Genomic DNA, 17,543 nt, shown 5'->3' on the forward strand with positions numbered 1-17,543 from the left:
TTTTTCTTCTCTTTTCATTAAAAAAATCAATAAAAAAACTGAAAAAATAGAGTTGAGGAATTTGATTTCTTCTACAGAATATTTTCCATTGAACATTTCTATTGAAAAAACGCGCACATAAGTATCGGTCAAAAACTAATCAATTGAGGTTCAATAAAGTTCGATAGAAATCCAATAGAATTTTCGAGGGAATTCGCCACGTTTCTCTATTAAATTTTTTCGCGCGTATCATCTTGTTTCGTCACTCTACTAGTGACATCCATTCTTCCACCTTCGACATACGTGAAAACTGGTGAAATTTCAATTTACAGTCAAGAGATAAGCATCTAGTATTGCGCAAATGATTTTTACACCGAGAAGTACAGACACTTTTCTTCCATGTGAATATTTTGTTTTGTTTTCATTCGTTTTCTGTTTACACAGACATTGAAAAAAGGATAAAAATAAGTTGATTTATAATGATCGGTTAGAATTGATCCCACAGTGGCCCGTCATCGGTGAATTTTCTGTCATCATTCAGCCCTCGATTGTCAGCATCGAAATCATCGTTGAGTAATAGTGGAGTTCTCTTGCCAATTCCAAATCCGTATGCGTGCGATGGTGCATTGCGTTTTGTCCCAGCGGAATCGTCGACGATGAGATTGGAATCATAACTTTTGGTGTCAAGAGGGAGGGCGTAGGCTAGGGGAACCCTCAGGAAGGAGAGCCTGGGAAAGGTGTTTCGCTTGCCAACTCCGAAGGAATATGGCGAGTTTCTCTGTAAGCAGAGCAAAAATTATGGATGCAGAACAATTTTTTGTAAACAATTTGTTTTTTGTTCTGCAACTTGACGAAATGGAATGTTCACTGTTAAAAATTTGCGTCTGAATTTTCCGCGTCAAATACAGAAAATTTTTATCGTGTCTCATTTTCACTGAAATTTCAGGAACTCTCGTCATCGGTGACATGACGCGTACACTAAGACAAAAATCTACATAATATCACAAAAATCATTTCTTGAGCGAAAAACATCGCATACGTATTTGATCAATTTATCTATCGGAATTTATCTATCGGAATTCTAGAAAATTCTAGACATTTCGAGGTAATTCGAGACGTTTCCTGAAATTTCGCAAAAAGTGAAGGAGTTTCTAGACGTGTCGAGGAAATTCAGGGAGTTTCTAGAAAATTCGAGGGAATGCAAGGAGTTTCTAGGAAATTCGAGAAAGAAGGAGAGACCATGGACGTATCGAAGATACAGCCGCCTGCAATTTTTGTAAGTCTCCTTTAGAATTTGAGATATTCTACGAGGACTGGCGCCAGAATAGAACTGACTTGAACCGTTTGACCACTTCACTACTGAAATGTTCATATTCAAGTCACGAACACTTCACCGAAATCTGACATTGTCTGACACATTATCCGGAATTCTTATCCAAAGAAATTTATCCTAGGGATGGGCGATGTTTTAAAAAACATTGATATTGTGAATCGATTTTTCTGGAAAAAACATCGATTATTTAAAAAATCGATGTTTTTCTCATTACACAGGAAATTTTTTTTTTATTTTAAAAATGTTGAAAATTTTTTTCAAAAGCAACAGACGACTGGACTTATTCACTTATCATTTATAGCGCACATACTGCAGAAAATAGTTACTGCTGAATGCGGATAAATTATTACTTTTTTCGTTCTCAATCAATCAATATTATTATTCGATAAAAAAATGAAAAATTTTATTTACTGACTCAAAAAGATCGATGTTTGAAAAAAAGAATCAAAAATCGATTAATCGGCCGTTGGGAACATCGAATGAAAAACATCGACGTTTGGGCGTGAAAAATCGATGTTTTCGATTAGGGGAGGGTGGGGTAAAATGGACACTTTGGACTTTTTTAAAATTATTCATAACTCAGAAACAAATTTATCAATTGAGCTCAGTTTAGGCTCGTCACAAAGGGAAATAATTGTTCTTTGTATTGACAAAAAAATTATTAAATTTCATCAACATTTCAACCCTTCAGTAACATTTGAAAAAAAAAGTCAAGTGTCCGTTTTACCCCAACCTCCCCTAATCGACAAACATCGCCCATCCGTAATTTATCCTCAAAAAAAGATGAAAAATTTGGCGCAAGAAATTAGTTTTGTGATATTCCGACGATATTTCTCTGAGTGTATCAAAGATTTGATTCTTCTTTTCCCCGAGATCGTAGGCTTCTGGTCAGTAGTCACCCCCGATCTCAGTCGTCTTCATTCAACTCGAGAATATTTATCTACAATCCCTTCCGATCGCCAACAGCTTCCCCACGTATTTTCACATTCCCCAAAGGACGACCGCAGCTAAGAATACCATAACGCCATTTTATAAGTCCATTGTTACCGAAAATCAAATGACATCAATGCCCTGTGGCACTTCAAGGTCCCCCTACTATCTCATTGTTCCCGAAATCCCCAAGAAGCCGATGATCCTCACGTTTTCAATCAACAATTACCATTGTCACTGTTTATGCCGATCTTAGATAACTCCCTTCATCCAAATGATGGCCCTAATGCTGACCTTCAATTATTAAACACCCTCTGGTTCCATTTAGATCCCATTACCCACGTCATTCTGCCCCGGATCGTTCATCAGAGATATTATAGGGTAAACAGGTCAATTTCTGGACGGGAGTTAGTTCCTAGACGATTTCAACTTGCATTGAATATTCCACAAATAAAATGAAAATTGTATTAATTATTCCACCTCTCCATAATATCACTTGCGTATAATCATGCGATCAATTATTTTCTTCTATTGATCAACATTTAATAAATTTAAAAAAATATGACCCAGTCGTCCAGAAATTGGGGGTTTCGGCTACATTCAACTATTTCTCAATTTAATTATTCTTTGTTTTGTTATTTTCATTTTAAGGCTCGGGTGTACAATCATTCGAATGTTATCTCGATGTTTTTTTTCATCTTTCGTCATCTGAAATTGTCAATTAAGTCCTGCCTAATGCAAAAAAAAGTAGAAAAAATTCTTAATTTTTTCAAAGAGCGTTTTTAATTTATATTCAGAATAAGTTGAATAACAAGAAATTGAAAAATGTATCTGATTTACGGTGACAAATTGCGGCCCGTCACCCAATATCATGCAGGGGAAGACTGATTTCGTAAATCTTTTCCCAGACTGCACAGAGACATTTATTACGGAAAAGGCTCTTTGAAAAAAGTTGTAATATTTTGGAGAATTTTTTAATCGCACTTTTATCACATAAAAATGGCAGATGGCTAAATACCACTGTTTTGAAAATTGAGATACCGAGCTGTCACTTCCCATGAGGAGTTAGTGTTTTGGTATCCACCATGGAAAATGACAGCTAATAGATAATTTGCCACAGCGAATCAGATAATTGTAATTTCCTCTTTTTTCAACTCATTCTGAATCTCAATTAAAAACGCTCTTTGAAAAAGTTCAGAATTTTTTCTATTTTTTTTCATCATTCAATCATAATTTTTGGGAATTTACATGATGTACCACTCAATTGACAATTTTGGATTACGAAAGACAAAAAAAATCCAGATACTATTCGAAAGATAGTACGATCGGGCCTTAAACAATTTTTTTCTGCTAATTAAAACATTCTTGAAGGTATGGAAGCCATCATATCCCCATTTCGGTGATTCTTTTATTTTAAATCCTACCACGAAACTCGAATTTCCTTTAACCGTCCAGCAATTGGCCTGGTCTACCTCCGGAGAATTGGAACTCGAGAGATTGTTGGAGAAAATAATCTATTCNTGAAAATTGTATTAATTATTCCACCTCTCCATAATATCACTTGCGTATAATCATGCGATCAATTATTTTCTTCTATTGATCAACATTTAATAAATTTAAAAAAATATGACCCAGTCGTCCAGAAATTGGGGGTTTCGGCTACATTCAACTATTTCTCAATTTAATTATTCTTTGTTTTGTTATTTTCATTTTAAGGCTCGGGTGTACAATCATTCGAATGTTATCTCGATGTTTTTTTTCATCTTTCGTCATCTGAAATTGTCAATTAAGTCCTGCCTAATGCAAAAAAAAGTAGAAAAAATTCTTAATTTTTTCAAAGAGCATTTTTAATTTATATTCAGAATAAGTTGAATAACAAGAAATTGAAAAATGTATCTGATTTACGGTGACAAATTGCGGCCCGTCACCCAATATCATGCGGGGGAAGACTGATTTCGTAAATCTTTTCCCAGACTGCACAGAGACATTTATTACGGAAAAGGCTCTTTGAAAAAAGTTGTAATATTTTGGAGAATTTTTTAATCGCACTTTTATCACATAAAAATGGCAGATGGCTAAATACCACTGTTTTGAAAATTGAGATACCGAGCTGTCACTTCCCATGAGGAGTTAGTGTTTTGGTATCCACCATGGAAAATGACAGCTAATAGATAATTTGCCACAGCGAATCAGATAATTGTAATTTCCTCTTTTTTCAACTCATTCTGAATCTCAATTAAAAACGCTCTTTGAAAAAGTTCAGAATTTTTTCTATTTTTTTTCATCATTCAATCATAATTTTTGGGAATTTACATGATGTACCACTCAATTGACAATTTTGGATTACGAAAGACAAAAAAAATCCAGATACTATTCGAAAGATAGTACGATCGGGCCTTAAACAATTTTTTTCTGCTAATTAAAACATTCTTGAAGGTATGGAAGCCATCATATCCCCATTTCGGTGATTCTTTTATTTTAAATCCTACCACGAAACTCGAATTTCCTTTAACCGTCCAGCAATTGGCCTGGTCTACCTCCGGAGAATTGGAACTCGAGAGATTGTTGGAGAAAATAATCTATTCACCTACCGACGTCGGTGGCCGAGTGGATCAGACGCAAGTCTAGTGTGCGAAAGGTTGTGAGTTCGATTCCCCGTGGAATCGAATTTTTCAACGGAAGGCTCCGGCGAGCGGGAGGTTGCTAATAGAGAAACCGCCTGTACCGGCATGTGGGTTTTCTGTGGTTTCCCCATGCTACTTCTGTTCTATAGGAGTGCGAATGCGGTACAGTGTAGAATCCACAGCCGANGGGTTTCGGCTACATTCAACTATTTCTCAATTTAATTATTCTTTGTTTTGTTATTTTCATTTTAAGGCTCGGGTGTACAATCATTCGAATGTTATCTCGATGTTTTTTTTCATCTTTCGTCATCTGAAATTGTCAATTAAGTCCTGCCTAATGCAAAAAAAAGTAGAAAAAATTCTTAATTTTTTCAAAGAGCGTTTTTAATTTATATTCAGAATAAGTTGAATAACAAGAAATTGAAAAATGTATCTGATTTACGGTGACAAATTGCGGCCCGTCACCCAATATCATGCAGGGGAAGACTGATTTCGTAAATCTTTTCCCAGACTGCACAGAGACATTTATTACGGAAAAGGCTCTTTGAAAAAAGTTGTAATATTTTGGAGAATTTTTTAATCGCACTTTTATCACATAAAAATGGCAGATGGCTAAATACCACTGTTTTGAAAATTGAGATACCGAGCTGTCACTTCCCATGAGGAGTTAGTGTTTTGGTATCCACCATGGAAAATGACAGCTAATAGATAATTTGCCACAGCGAATCAGATAATTGTAATTTCCTCTTTTTTCAACTCATTCTGAATCTCAATTAAAAACGCTCTTTGAAAAAGTTCAGAATTTTTTCTATTTTTTTTCATCATTCAATCATAATTTTTGGGAATTTACATGATGTACCACTCAATTGACAATTTTGGATTACGAAAGACAAAAAAAATCCAGATACTATTCGAAAGATAGTACGATCGGGCCTTAAACAATTTTTTTCTGCTAATTAAAACATTCTTGAAGGTATGGAAGCCATCATATCCCCATTTCGGTGATTCTTTTATTTTAAATCCTACCACGAAACTCGAATTTCCTTTAACCGTCCAGCAATTGGCCTGGTCTACCTCCGGAGAATTGGAACTCGAGAGATTGTTGGAGAAAATAATCTATTCACCTACCGACGTCGGTGGCCGAGTGGATCAGACGCAAGTCTAGTGTGCGAAAGGTTGTGAGTTCGATTCCCCGTGGAATCGAATTTTTCAACGGAAGGCTCCGGCGAGCGGGAGGTTGCTAATAGAGAAACCGCCTGTACCGGCATGTGGGTTTTCTGTGGTTTCCCCATGCTACTTCTGTTCTATAGGAGTGCGAATGCGGTACAGTGTAGAATCCACAGCCGATTGGATAGAGTGCCGAATGGGACCCAAAAAGGGACTCCGAGGCCGTAAAAAAAAAATCTATTTACCTTGATATTGTCGTCGAATCTCTTGCCAATGCCAAAGCTGTAAAGATAATCGGGAAATCGTTTGTACGCGGCCAGATAGCGGTACTGCGGCAGGCGTTTGTATTCCGTAATAAAGTCGTAATCCTTCTTAGGGGACACGCAGCCACGTTGATGAGCCTCTTGTAGTGGAGTTGCTGTCGGCTCATCAGCCGCGCTCGTTGCAATATTGATGCTGAGAGTTAATGCAAACATCAGTGTAATATTGAAAAGTTTTCTTTGAATCATTTTTTTTCTCGTCAATCTGCGAACAAAAATTTTAAACGAAAGATTTTTATTAGTCGTCAGGAATCGCATAATGTCTAATCGAGGATGTAATACACCTTTTCGACCAAAATTCACGTTTTTTTCATTTTTCTGGCAAATTATTGATCAGATTGACGCGGAATATTATACCGTTTTTGCGTTTTATCATTATTGACTGACTCACGAAGTTTCATGATACACGGAGAGAAATTTTTTAGAAAAATTCTAGTGCTAGCACGGGAAAAGAGGTGCAAAGTGACGACCAGGAAAAAATCCCAATGCCGGCACTAGAAATTTTATTGGAGAAAACGAATTTTTCCCCGTATTTCTGTGAAAATTTCACAGAAATCCCCAAAAATTTTACCAGAAATACCAAGAAATTTTACCTTAACAGCAGTAGAATTTTTCACAGCCGGTGGATTGTAATTTTTTCCAGTACTCGTACTAGAATTTTTCTAGAACATTTCTCTCCATGTAGTGCAATCATTTTCCTGCATTTTTTTCAAGTTTTGTGAATTTCCGAAAAGTTTGAGAAAAAACGCAGGAAAATAATTGCACGATCATGAAATTTCGTGAGTCATTAAGTAATGATAAAACGCAAAAACGGTATATTTTTTCACGTCAATCCGATCAATAATTTACCAGAAAAATTTAAAAAAACGTGAATTTTGGCAAAAGTAGTTTCAATAAATTGCGTAATTACCGAATAGAATGAAGGAATAATTATTTATTTGCGTCTTCATTTTAGCTCCATTACATTTTTAAATGAGCCAACCTGAATTAATTAGATATGTCAGGTTATTAAATAATTGGTAATTAATTTGATGAATGATAGCCGATAATTCGCAGACTTGATTGAAAAATCCGTAAAACGGGGGAAATTTCTTTGAATAATTTTCTCCTCTTTAATCTGGCAAAAGTGAATTACATCATAATTAATGGAAGTGTATAATTCTTCCATAGAATGAATGCAATATTGTCCTTGTTTGTCTTTTTGTATTCATGGTGAGCATCAAATTACTCCACTTTAAAGTAGCTCTACCCTTTGGACCGGCCGCACTGTAGATCTGGTTATTTTCAGTTGTTGAATTTTCCAATTAAATTGTGCGAAGAAAATTTGTAAAAATTCGTACCTAATTACTATCATTGAAATTGCATTTTGCGAAGTTTGAATACTGTAGCGAAGTAGTAAACTTGGATATGTGCAAAGATGGAAGTTTTTCAGGAGAGTTAAGGAATTTAATCACGTTTGTGAGATTTTTCGATTCAAGCAATAAAAAAAAATTTTTTTAAATTGCACTTATCATAATTCACTACTTCGCTACAAAATGTTTGACAACATTTTCTTCTTGTGAATAAATGATCGAACTTGCTTACTAAACGACAACAATTGTCTATGAGATGTCAAAAAACATCGACTTTTTCAGATTTAAGGACAACATTTCAGATTTTGGTCTTTAATCATCATGAGAATGTTGATTTTCCCGATTTTTTTACGTTCTTTCTCAAACCACCAAATCGAGTTTTCTGGAAATGAAGAGTAGAGCTACTTTAATGGAGAATAATTGTCTAGAAATACTCTGGAAATGGAGAATTCGTCATCCCCATTGCTCCCCCGAGACCAATTAATTGTCCCTTAATTATCTAAATTACAAAATGAAATTTTAATTATGTATGCTCAGTACTTGATTTAATCACACCAGTTGGTATTAGAGTGCCTTTTGGGAGCAGTCGAGGAAAGACAATCTGTATGAGGGCTTGATTGAATCTCCGGGTGGGGTGTCAATTTAATTATACCGACTGCGGTTTCTTAAGTCTCCTCTCCTCACTCGGTTTCTCTCAAATGTTGCTCTCGTAATTTCCGTTTTTATTCCGGTAATTGAATTCAGAGTTAACTGAACTTTTTACATACAGAGATATCTCGAGAATCAGTTGAAAAATTCAAATGAAATCGATAGGATCAAAATAATATACACTGTTAATAATTTTCGTCTAAATGCTCTGCGCTAAATTCCGGAAATCTTTATAATGTTCAAGTTCCACTGAAATTTCCGGAAATCTTATCATTGAAAAATCAAATATTTCATTGATTTCCTGTTCAAATGATCGGGAAATCAATAAAATAATTGAGTTTTCAGTTCAATTATTGTGTGAAAAAATCAGGAAATTTCAGGAAAAAATTTAAAATTCATGACATTTTGTTTCTAAATATTCATGTTCCACTGAAAATTCAAACTTTCGGAAACCTTATTTTTTTGGGTATGAAATAGATTTCTAGAGAAATTCTGAATATGAATAAACTTGTTACGATTCCAAACAAATGATTTTTCTTGTGAAAAATTGCACTTTTTAAATTATTTCATCAATCTTCCTCCAAAAGTCAACTTTCTCAGTTTTTTTTCAGATTTTAAAATGTTTTGTTAACGCTTCAATCTCGAGATTCAGACCTGCAAAGTTTAAATAATGAAAACACTGTAAAATGTCCGGAAACTTGGGGTCAAATGGGGCTGAAATGAAAGCTCTGATGTTCGACTACAAAAGTACAAAAGCGTTTAACTGAACAAAAACTACTTGGATATCCCCAAGTCTCCTCTCCTCACTTGGTTTCTCTCACACGTTGTTCTCGCAATTTCCCTTTTTATTCCTGCAATTGAATCCCAAGTTGATTGAACTTCTCACATACAGAAATATCTCTAGAATCAGTTGACACGTTCAAATGAAATCGATAATATCAAAATAATATATTCGCAATTATGAAAATTATGTAAATGAATGAGAAGTCTTGCTCGAGTGAATTACATTCAGAGTCTATTGAATGTCTCGTGCGTTTTCGGTGCATTACCCCTTCGGAAATACGAGATTGGATTAGCCTCCCCTGTTGCTACTGAATTCATGAAGCACTCGACAATTAACGCGTCTGGCTGGCCCCCAGGCGGCAATGGAGCAATCCTTCCCCCGATTTTTGAACTCCTTGGAGGTGATATAGAAGGGTCCATCGGCTATTCTCAGCGGCCAACTGAGCAACAGCCTTGGCTCGGGGTTTAACAACTCTAATTGTATGCCAACCCCTTTCTCCCATTCTTCAGGTACACGCGCTCGCATAAGTTTCCTCCCTCCGACATTTATATCGTTTATTATTCTCTTGTGACCTGGCTATCTCCCGGATGATAAATTCGGGGGAATTTTGGGGGATGATGGAGTGAGATTGATTTTCCAATTCATTGAGATTAAGGAATTTTGAGAGAACAACAGGAAAATTAATTTCACTTGGGAATAATTCTTTTGTAATTAGGTAATTTCGAGAATTTAAGAGATACACTGTTGAAAATTTTCGTCTGAATTTTCCATGCCAAATCCTGGAAATTTTTATCGTGTTTAATTTCCACTGAAAGTTCAGGAAATATTGACATTAAAAATCGAAGATTCCGTTAATTTTCGGTTCAGATGATCTGAAAATCAATAAAATACTTGATTTTTCAGTTAAATTATTCCGCGAAAATTCAGAAAATTCAGAGAGAAATTGAAAATTCATGTCATTTTGTTTCTAAATACTTATGTTCCATTGGAAATTCAATGAAGTTGTGAAATTTCCATCTCACTCCCACTACAAACTCATGAATTTCTTTGAATTCTACCTAAAACTTGAAATTTAACAATTTTATAACAATTTTTCCCCTAAACCCGATTGAATGTCAGTCTCATGAGAATTACTATCACATTTTCCATGAAATTTCCAGAAGGTTATTCATTTATTTCTTCATTCGATTTTCAATAGAGAGACAGCAGCATTGGGAAAGAATGAGCGCTACACGAATGCATCCCACACGCAGGAAACCAGTTTACAAAATGAATTGACGTTAATTGACTCAAATGCTCGCACTCTGTTCACATATTTATTATTTGATTCACCTGAAGTGTTCTGCGTGCATAACAAGTTTTCTATCTCCTTTCGATTCCAAAAAATTACTTCAACGAAATTCCGCATTTGCCTGAAGATCAGCTTTCACTGGAATTTTTTATTTAAAAAAGCAGAGATTTGCGAAAAAAATCAGCAGAAACTACACTGATAGAATAATTCATTTATTCCAAACGAGATTCGCTAACTATTAACGAATGGTAGAGTTAAATATGACCAAATAAATATTCTTTAATAGTTAACGAATAGTTCCCTGGAAATGCTCCTGAAATATGCATTTGTTAACTATTAACGAATGAACATTTGATGAAACCGAATAGATTCTAGCCTCCAACCAAATTCATTTGTCGACTATAACTAATCCTTTCCATCAGTGTAATCTCACTGGAATTTACTCATTTCAGCGTGCCACTTCATTGATGAATTCGCATGGCAATTAATGTTCAATTATTTAACAAAATGTAATAAACTCTCATCAATTTTTTATGTCAATTTTCCTCCAATCAACTCGCCAATAACTTGTTCGTATTCTGCGTGCACAACAAGTTTTCTATTCCCTTTCGATTCCAAAAAATTACTTCAACGAAATTCCGCATTTGCCTGAAGATCAGCTTTCACTGGAATTTTTTATTTAAAAAAGCAGAGATTTGCGAAAAAAATCAGCAGAAACTACACTGATAGAATAATTCATTTATTCCAAACGAGATTCGCTAACTATTAACGAATGGTAGAGTTAAATATGACCAAATAAATATTCTTTAATAGTTAACGAATAGTTCCCTGGAAATGCTCCTGAAATATGTATTTGTTAACTATTAACGAATGAACATTTGATGAAACCGAATAGATTCTAGCCTCCAACCAAATTCATTTGTCGACTATAACTAATCCTTTCCATCAGTGTAATCTCACTGGAATTTACTCATTTCAGCGTGCCACGTCATTAATGAATTCGCATGGCAATTAATGTTCAATCATTTAACAAAATGTAATAAACTCTCATCAATTTTTTATGTCAATTTTCCTCCAATCAACTCGCCAATAACTCAGAAATACTCATCGCAAGAGTAAAAATCCGGAAATTGTAAAAATCAAGCGTTCTTCTACGCTAAAAAAAAAAAACGTAAAAACAAACAAGGCGAGTGCGTTGGTGATATCGAATGCACTTTCACAGGTACTTTATCTCCGATTCCATCATTATTCCGGCGATATGAGATTAATGTCACGTCGATATTCTGTCTCTCGAAGTTCTCAGTTCACTTCCATTCATCCACCTACTTCGATTTTATATTTTCACGTTCAATTTTTCACTCTATCCAGCATTATCAGAATGTGTATCGTCTGACTTACCGGGAATTTCGTCATTCATTTTTTTTTCCAATGCATCAAACATTTCAATGAATATATTTACGCGGGTATGAACGATATACATATAGATAGAAAATGGGGGAAAACATTATTAAGTTCGGATGATTTCCCGGGTGTTTTGTTCTATTAATGTATTTTATGAAAAACTCGACAACTGATGCTCATTTGGAATTATAAAAATGCTATGAATAATTTTATTGTGGGTTATTCCGGGGGAAAAGGTGCTTTTGGGTCTTTGGGGAATCCGTACTGCTTTGAAATGAAATCCGCCAGATTGACATCACATGTTCAAGAAAAAAACACGTCATCAAAGAACTCGGAATGGCCGCAATTAGCCCGGATTTCCGACAAAAATCGAAGGGATACTTTCTCAAACTTTGTTCTGTGGGGGAGAAAACACCCTGGAGTTGAGAGTATTAACGAACCTCCTTTGTTATTGATTTTCAAAATTGGACATGAAAACAAAAGGTTTATATCTTCATAAAAAATCGCGGTACACAAGAGATAAAAGAACGAAAATTGGCTCGTTCCGGACAAAAGGCTTCAATTAAAAAAGTCAAATGTGTTGTTATATTTCCACTTGTCGTGTTTTATCAGTCGGTGAATGCAATTCGTTTGAAAGGGGATTTTTCCTGTCTCAAGCAGAAATGAAAAGTTGCTTATTTGTTAGACACCACTAAATGAATCGGTCGAATAATTTCTTTAGGCCGATGCCTTTTAGCAACAGTGAAGCAAGAGTATTTCCATTTTTTTTCGTTTTTTTTTACTTCCAAACGGAAGCTTTGCAATCGTTGATTCCTACGATCTGCTCGTCCTGAAGACATGATGTTCTTGGAAAATGTGGATATCTACGTGCGGATTTTTAAAAGTTTTTTTATAAATGTTCACTGAAAAATAGAGAAGTTGAAGCTAAAAACCTATAATTTTGTCTCGTAATTGATATTGGTTTGGGGAGAATTTCTGCATCAAATGTTAGTTCAACCGGTCAAATAGTTTTTGAGATAGAGTAATTTCTCAAAAATCTTCTTTCTCAATTTCTCAAAAATTACGCGGCTGAATTGAATTTTTTTCCGTCAAAATATTCCTCGTGACAAATCCATCAAGTCAAGTCCCAAAATACCGATATAACTAGGGATAGCTTGTTTAACTTTATAATTTTTAATCATTTTCAATAACTTGTTTGAGAGCAAGTTCGTTGTCTGTCAATATTAAACAACTAGGTGACTGAATTAAATTTTTTTATTTCGAGATATTCCTTACGATAATATCCATTGAATCAATCCACTATATTCCTAGAGCAATAGAACAGCTTGTTTAATTTTATAATTTCTAATAATTCCTAATAATTTTTAATACGTTATGTGAGGGCATTTCTGGGGGAAACTTCAGTTCAATCACTCAAGTAATTTTTGAGAAAAACCAATTCTCTACACGGAGAGAAATATTCAATAAAAATGACGTATCTTTTCCGTAATTCCGGAGCAAAATGTGGTTGTAGGAAATTTTACGGAACTGTCACATAATTTTTACTTAATATATTAAAATCACGGAATTTTTCCTGAGCGTGAAAAATTACGATATCGTCACTTAAATGTTCTGAGTCGATTCCGTAATCGCTGAGCGAACTGTGAGTATCCTAATTTTTACTGAACATTTCTCTCCGTGCATGAATGTTTTTCTGTAAATATTTAAAAACAATGCGACAGAATAGATTTTTTCACGTCAAACTATTCCTCGTTATAATATCCATGAAATCACGTCACAATATCCCTGCATAACTGAGAGCAGCTTCCTTAACGTGATAATTTCTAAACAACCCCAAGTATTCCAGAATTCCCGTTGAAACTCATTTATCTCAGTTTCATTCCACAACAATTCAAAACGCCATCAGAGAACGTAATGATAAATTCTCTTGAGAATCGACTCACCTGTTGCTGAGAACCCGGCCTGATAGAATTTCAAACGCCTCAGTTTATTCTCACTCTCAAACTCTCGATAAAAATTGATCTCCAACTAGTCAACTTCGATGTAACAACCGATACCAGGACGATAAATTAAATAATTGCCGGGGTTGAATCGAGGTGCGGAGTGTAACGAAATGGCCAGGACGGTGGTGACTTCCGCGCGAGAATGACGGTGGGGCCAACCATGTCCATCCCTTATATATGTATGAGAGGGACGAATTCGTCGCCTGCGACGGCGTCGCGACGCACACCGTTCCCTCCTGCATCCCCAACAGAGTTTTACTGTCCCGGGTGTCGGAAAAATGAGGTGAAACATGACGAAAAGAGCAGGATTTGCATATCTGAAGGGACGAGAGGAATAAATTCTCTATTTTTTTCCTCAAGTCTCTTTAAAATCTCGTCCCTTTCGTGCTCTTTCAATCATTAATCACTTTATGTCGCGCCGTGCAATAAGTCGAGTTTATCGCACGCTGCGCTTCGCGCAGCTTGCTCAAAACTAGGCTTCTGCACGACTTGACATAAAATATTATAGAACACTCGGTAATAAATTTCCTTTTCAACGAATGTGTAGTTTACAGGCCGAGCCGAAGGCGAGGTCTGTACACACATTCGTTGAAAACGAAATTTGTGCCCTTGTACTCTAATAGTATATTTCGTAATGAGTGCAAAAAAGTGTTTTTTGGCGAGTGGGAGGTTTATATAATCCCACGAGCTAAAAAAACATTTTTTTACGAGTTACGAACAATATTTTTCATCACAATGTGGCGGAAACTGGACTTTTAGGCACGCGGAGCGTGCCGAACAGTTCACTTTTCGTCACAGCGTGATGAAATGTACTATAACGATTGAGGGAAGAGCAACGAAAATTCGTTTGCGGATATTTTTGAAAGAATAATAATCATTTTTATAAATACAACGAAAATAATTCTCCATTTTTTCCCCGAGTCTCATTGATATCTCATCGTTTTCCCCCTCTTTCAATGACTGAACAATTAACGATTGAGGGATAAGGGAGGGAAAATTCACGTGCGAATTTTCAGGCAAAAAAAATCAAGTTATTTCGTTGCATTTATCACGCGGAGAAAAATATTCGATAAAAATTACGCATCTTTTCCGTAATTCCGGAGCGAAATGTGGTTGTAGTAAATTTTACGGAACTGTCACGGAATTTTTCCAGAGCGTTCCGTAATTTTTACCTGATCTCCTGTGAAAAATTACGATACCGTCACTTAAATTTTCTGAGTCGATTTCGTAATCGGTGAGCGAACTGTGAGCTCCGTAATTTTCACTGAACATTTCTCTCCGTGCACTCGATAGCTCAATTATTCATTCAATTTAGTTTATTCACTCATTGAGAATTCAACAGGCTCATTCGAAAATATCTCAATTATCCCTTCCGGTATAGTTGACTCACTGACATTTAAACGCATGTAAACCCCAATTAAGTACCGTCCAGCAACAAAAAAAAGGATGAAAACCTTAGAATGTCGCCATTCCCTAATTAACATAACAAAATTTTATTCACCACCAGCATGAACCCCGAGGATATGCCTCATTGGGGCGAGATAGGGGGTATATACTCTCGCATTTTCCTCTAATTGCTCATAAACGCGGAGTCCACCCCACGTGGCAATCGAGCTGTTTCACTGCAACATAGTCCTCCTTTTAATTCTCGTAAAAGTCTTAACGCACAGAACAAAAAGAGAATAAAAGACGAATAAAGGTGGAATAGAAACGTGAGAGAAAAAAATGATTCGAGGGGTAGGAAAAAATGAATGAAATGGAAATGGACATGGAGTGGGGAAATGACATTTATTATCTGGATGTGAACATTTTTATTTGACATTAAAAGTAGGTGAAATGGAATGAAGAATGAAGGAAAAATAATTGAAGGGATTTGACATTTCTCGCCATGGGGGGAATTGGCGGACCATTAAAAATTCACGAATATTTAATTGAATAGTTTATAATTAATTATGAACATTTTGAACAATTTTCTAACGAATTCGATGGGTTTTTCTATTAAATTTTTTCGTCCGTGTCCTTCTCAAAAAACTCTTGTTTTCTCACTGCAAGACAAGCTCTCGGGTCTATGGTGGCATCGACGTCGTACTTGAGGGGTTAATTGAACACTTCTGTTAAAAAAATGCACACATACCCCGCGGAATTATTCCGCTAGAATTATTCAAAAACTAATAGAAAGTTCAATAGAAATCCAATACAATTTTTTAACGAATTCGCTAGATTTCTCTATAAAATTTTTTCGTACGTGATAATTTCTAATTAATTGGGGACTCATCAGAATAATGATTAACTCACCTGAAGGACCATCAATAACTTCAAAAAATCGTCCAGATATTCAACAAAATAAATAGACTTCATCCCGAAACAACGACTGAATCACACCTTCTTAAGGATGTTCGACACCCTTTTAGCCAAAATTGACGTTGTTTTCATTTTTCTGGCAAATTATCGATGGGAGTGACGTGAAAAAATATAACGATTTTGTGGTTTGTCATTCTTTAATGGCTCACGAAGTTGCGTAGTGGTGCGATAATTTTCATGCGTTTTTTCTAGTTTTGTGATTCTTTTTAAAAGTTTAGAGTTTATTTTTTCACGTCAATTCCATCATAAGTTTGCCAGAAAAATTAAAAAAACGTGAATTTTGGCAGAAAGGGTGTAGAACATCCTTAAACCGATCATATTTCCCTATGAATACTATAAAATAAATCCGAAGAGTCATTCTTTATTCAGGTCAGCGTCTCGATCCAGGTAATAACACCATTCAAGTGCCATATGTTGTGTCGAGAAATATAAGAATAGGATTGAAACGTCGGAAGCACGGACGAATTTATTATCAACGATTCAACCCCCGGAAACTCATGAATCGGCGAAGTTCATTCACCACTTCAAAATTCAGTTATTGAGAAGAATGATGAATAGTAGGCTATTCCAAAGTTGTGATTTTCTTTTCTCCTTTTTTCCATTCTTATTCTTCGGTCGTAAATGCTTTATTCCAACTTTCTGACGTGGGCCGATGGATCAGGGGTGTAAGTACGGTATTCTTCATTTTCTTTTAGAGTCAACTATTGACGTTGCGTGATACATCGAATGTTTGAGGGAAAATGAGCGGCGCGTGTGGGGATCAGTGCTGTGCCAACACACGAGTGTTTAATTTCACATGTCGATGGTTGGTTTGATGAACCGATAAATCTACCTTTATGGGTCAGGTTGATTCCGCTGGTCAATGAGAATGATCTTTAAATAAATTAATTTCCATTCTCATTTTTATTGATATTTATTACTACATTTATTATTCATAAATACTAGGAAATGAGGCGCGCTTCGCTCGCGCATGATTGGCTACTCATTTCTGCGTATTATTTTTGATCATTATATATTCATTTATACATTAAAAAGGAATTAATGTCCGCTTTTATTATGTTCAGATTTGAAAAAAAAATTGAGAAAATGATTCTTTAAAAATTTTTACGGCGAAAAATTTACGTTGTTTATTAAATCAGGTGCAAGTATTGTTCAAGTGTGAAAATGTGAGCTTTTGCGAAGAACTGGCCACCAATTTTCATGTCAATTCTCTATCAAAAAATGGGTGAACTATTTTCGGTCAGCAATCTATTTCGCCCAGCCTATGCTAGACTTAGGAATATTTCAAGTTTATCTTAGTTTTACGAATAAAAAATACTATTTGTATATAAAATGTACAAAAAAAATACT

At 35.4% G+C, this 17,543-nt stretch overlaps 1 protein-coding gene across 1 annotated transcript; it reads right to left on the bottom strand.

The window, feature by feature from the left end:
• Nucleotides 1-68: 68 nt before the first annotated feature.
• LOC107037083 (allatostatin A-like) lies at nt 69-13,962 on the bottom strand. The gene is made up of 3 exons (XM_015255418.1): nt 13,773-13,962; nt 6,279-6,558; nt 69-757 (listed from the first exon to the last, which is right to left on the bottom strand). The coding sequence occupies exons 2-3, from the start codon at nt 6,540-6,542 to the stop codon at nt 467-469; spliced, it is 555 nt and encodes a 184-aa protein (XP_015110904.1). The 5' UTR covers nt 6,543-6,558; nt 13,773-13,962; the 3' UTR covers nt 69-466.
• Nucleotides 13,963-17,543: the final 3,581 nt, after the last annotated feature.

The sequence above is a fragment of the Diachasma alloeum genome, unplaced genomic scaffold (genome assembly GCF_001412515.2).
Source record: "Diachasma alloeum isolate Michigan unplaced genomic scaffold, Dall2.0 Dall_scaffold_00177, whole genome shotgun sequence".
Taxonomy (NCBI): domain Eukaryota; kingdom Metazoa; phylum Arthropoda; class Insecta; order Hymenoptera; family Braconidae; genus Diachasma; species Diachasma alloeum.

Excerpts from the sequence above, each read along its gene's own strand:
- LOC107037083 (XM_015255418.1), bottom strand. The coding sequence starts at position 6,542 with ATGATTCAAAGAAAACTTTTCAATATTACACTGATGTTTGCATTAACT. Across the intron at positions 758-6,278 it reads GATTCGACGACAATATCAAG|AGAAACTCGCCATATTCCTT; the intron begins GTAAATAGATTT and ends CTCTGCTTACAG.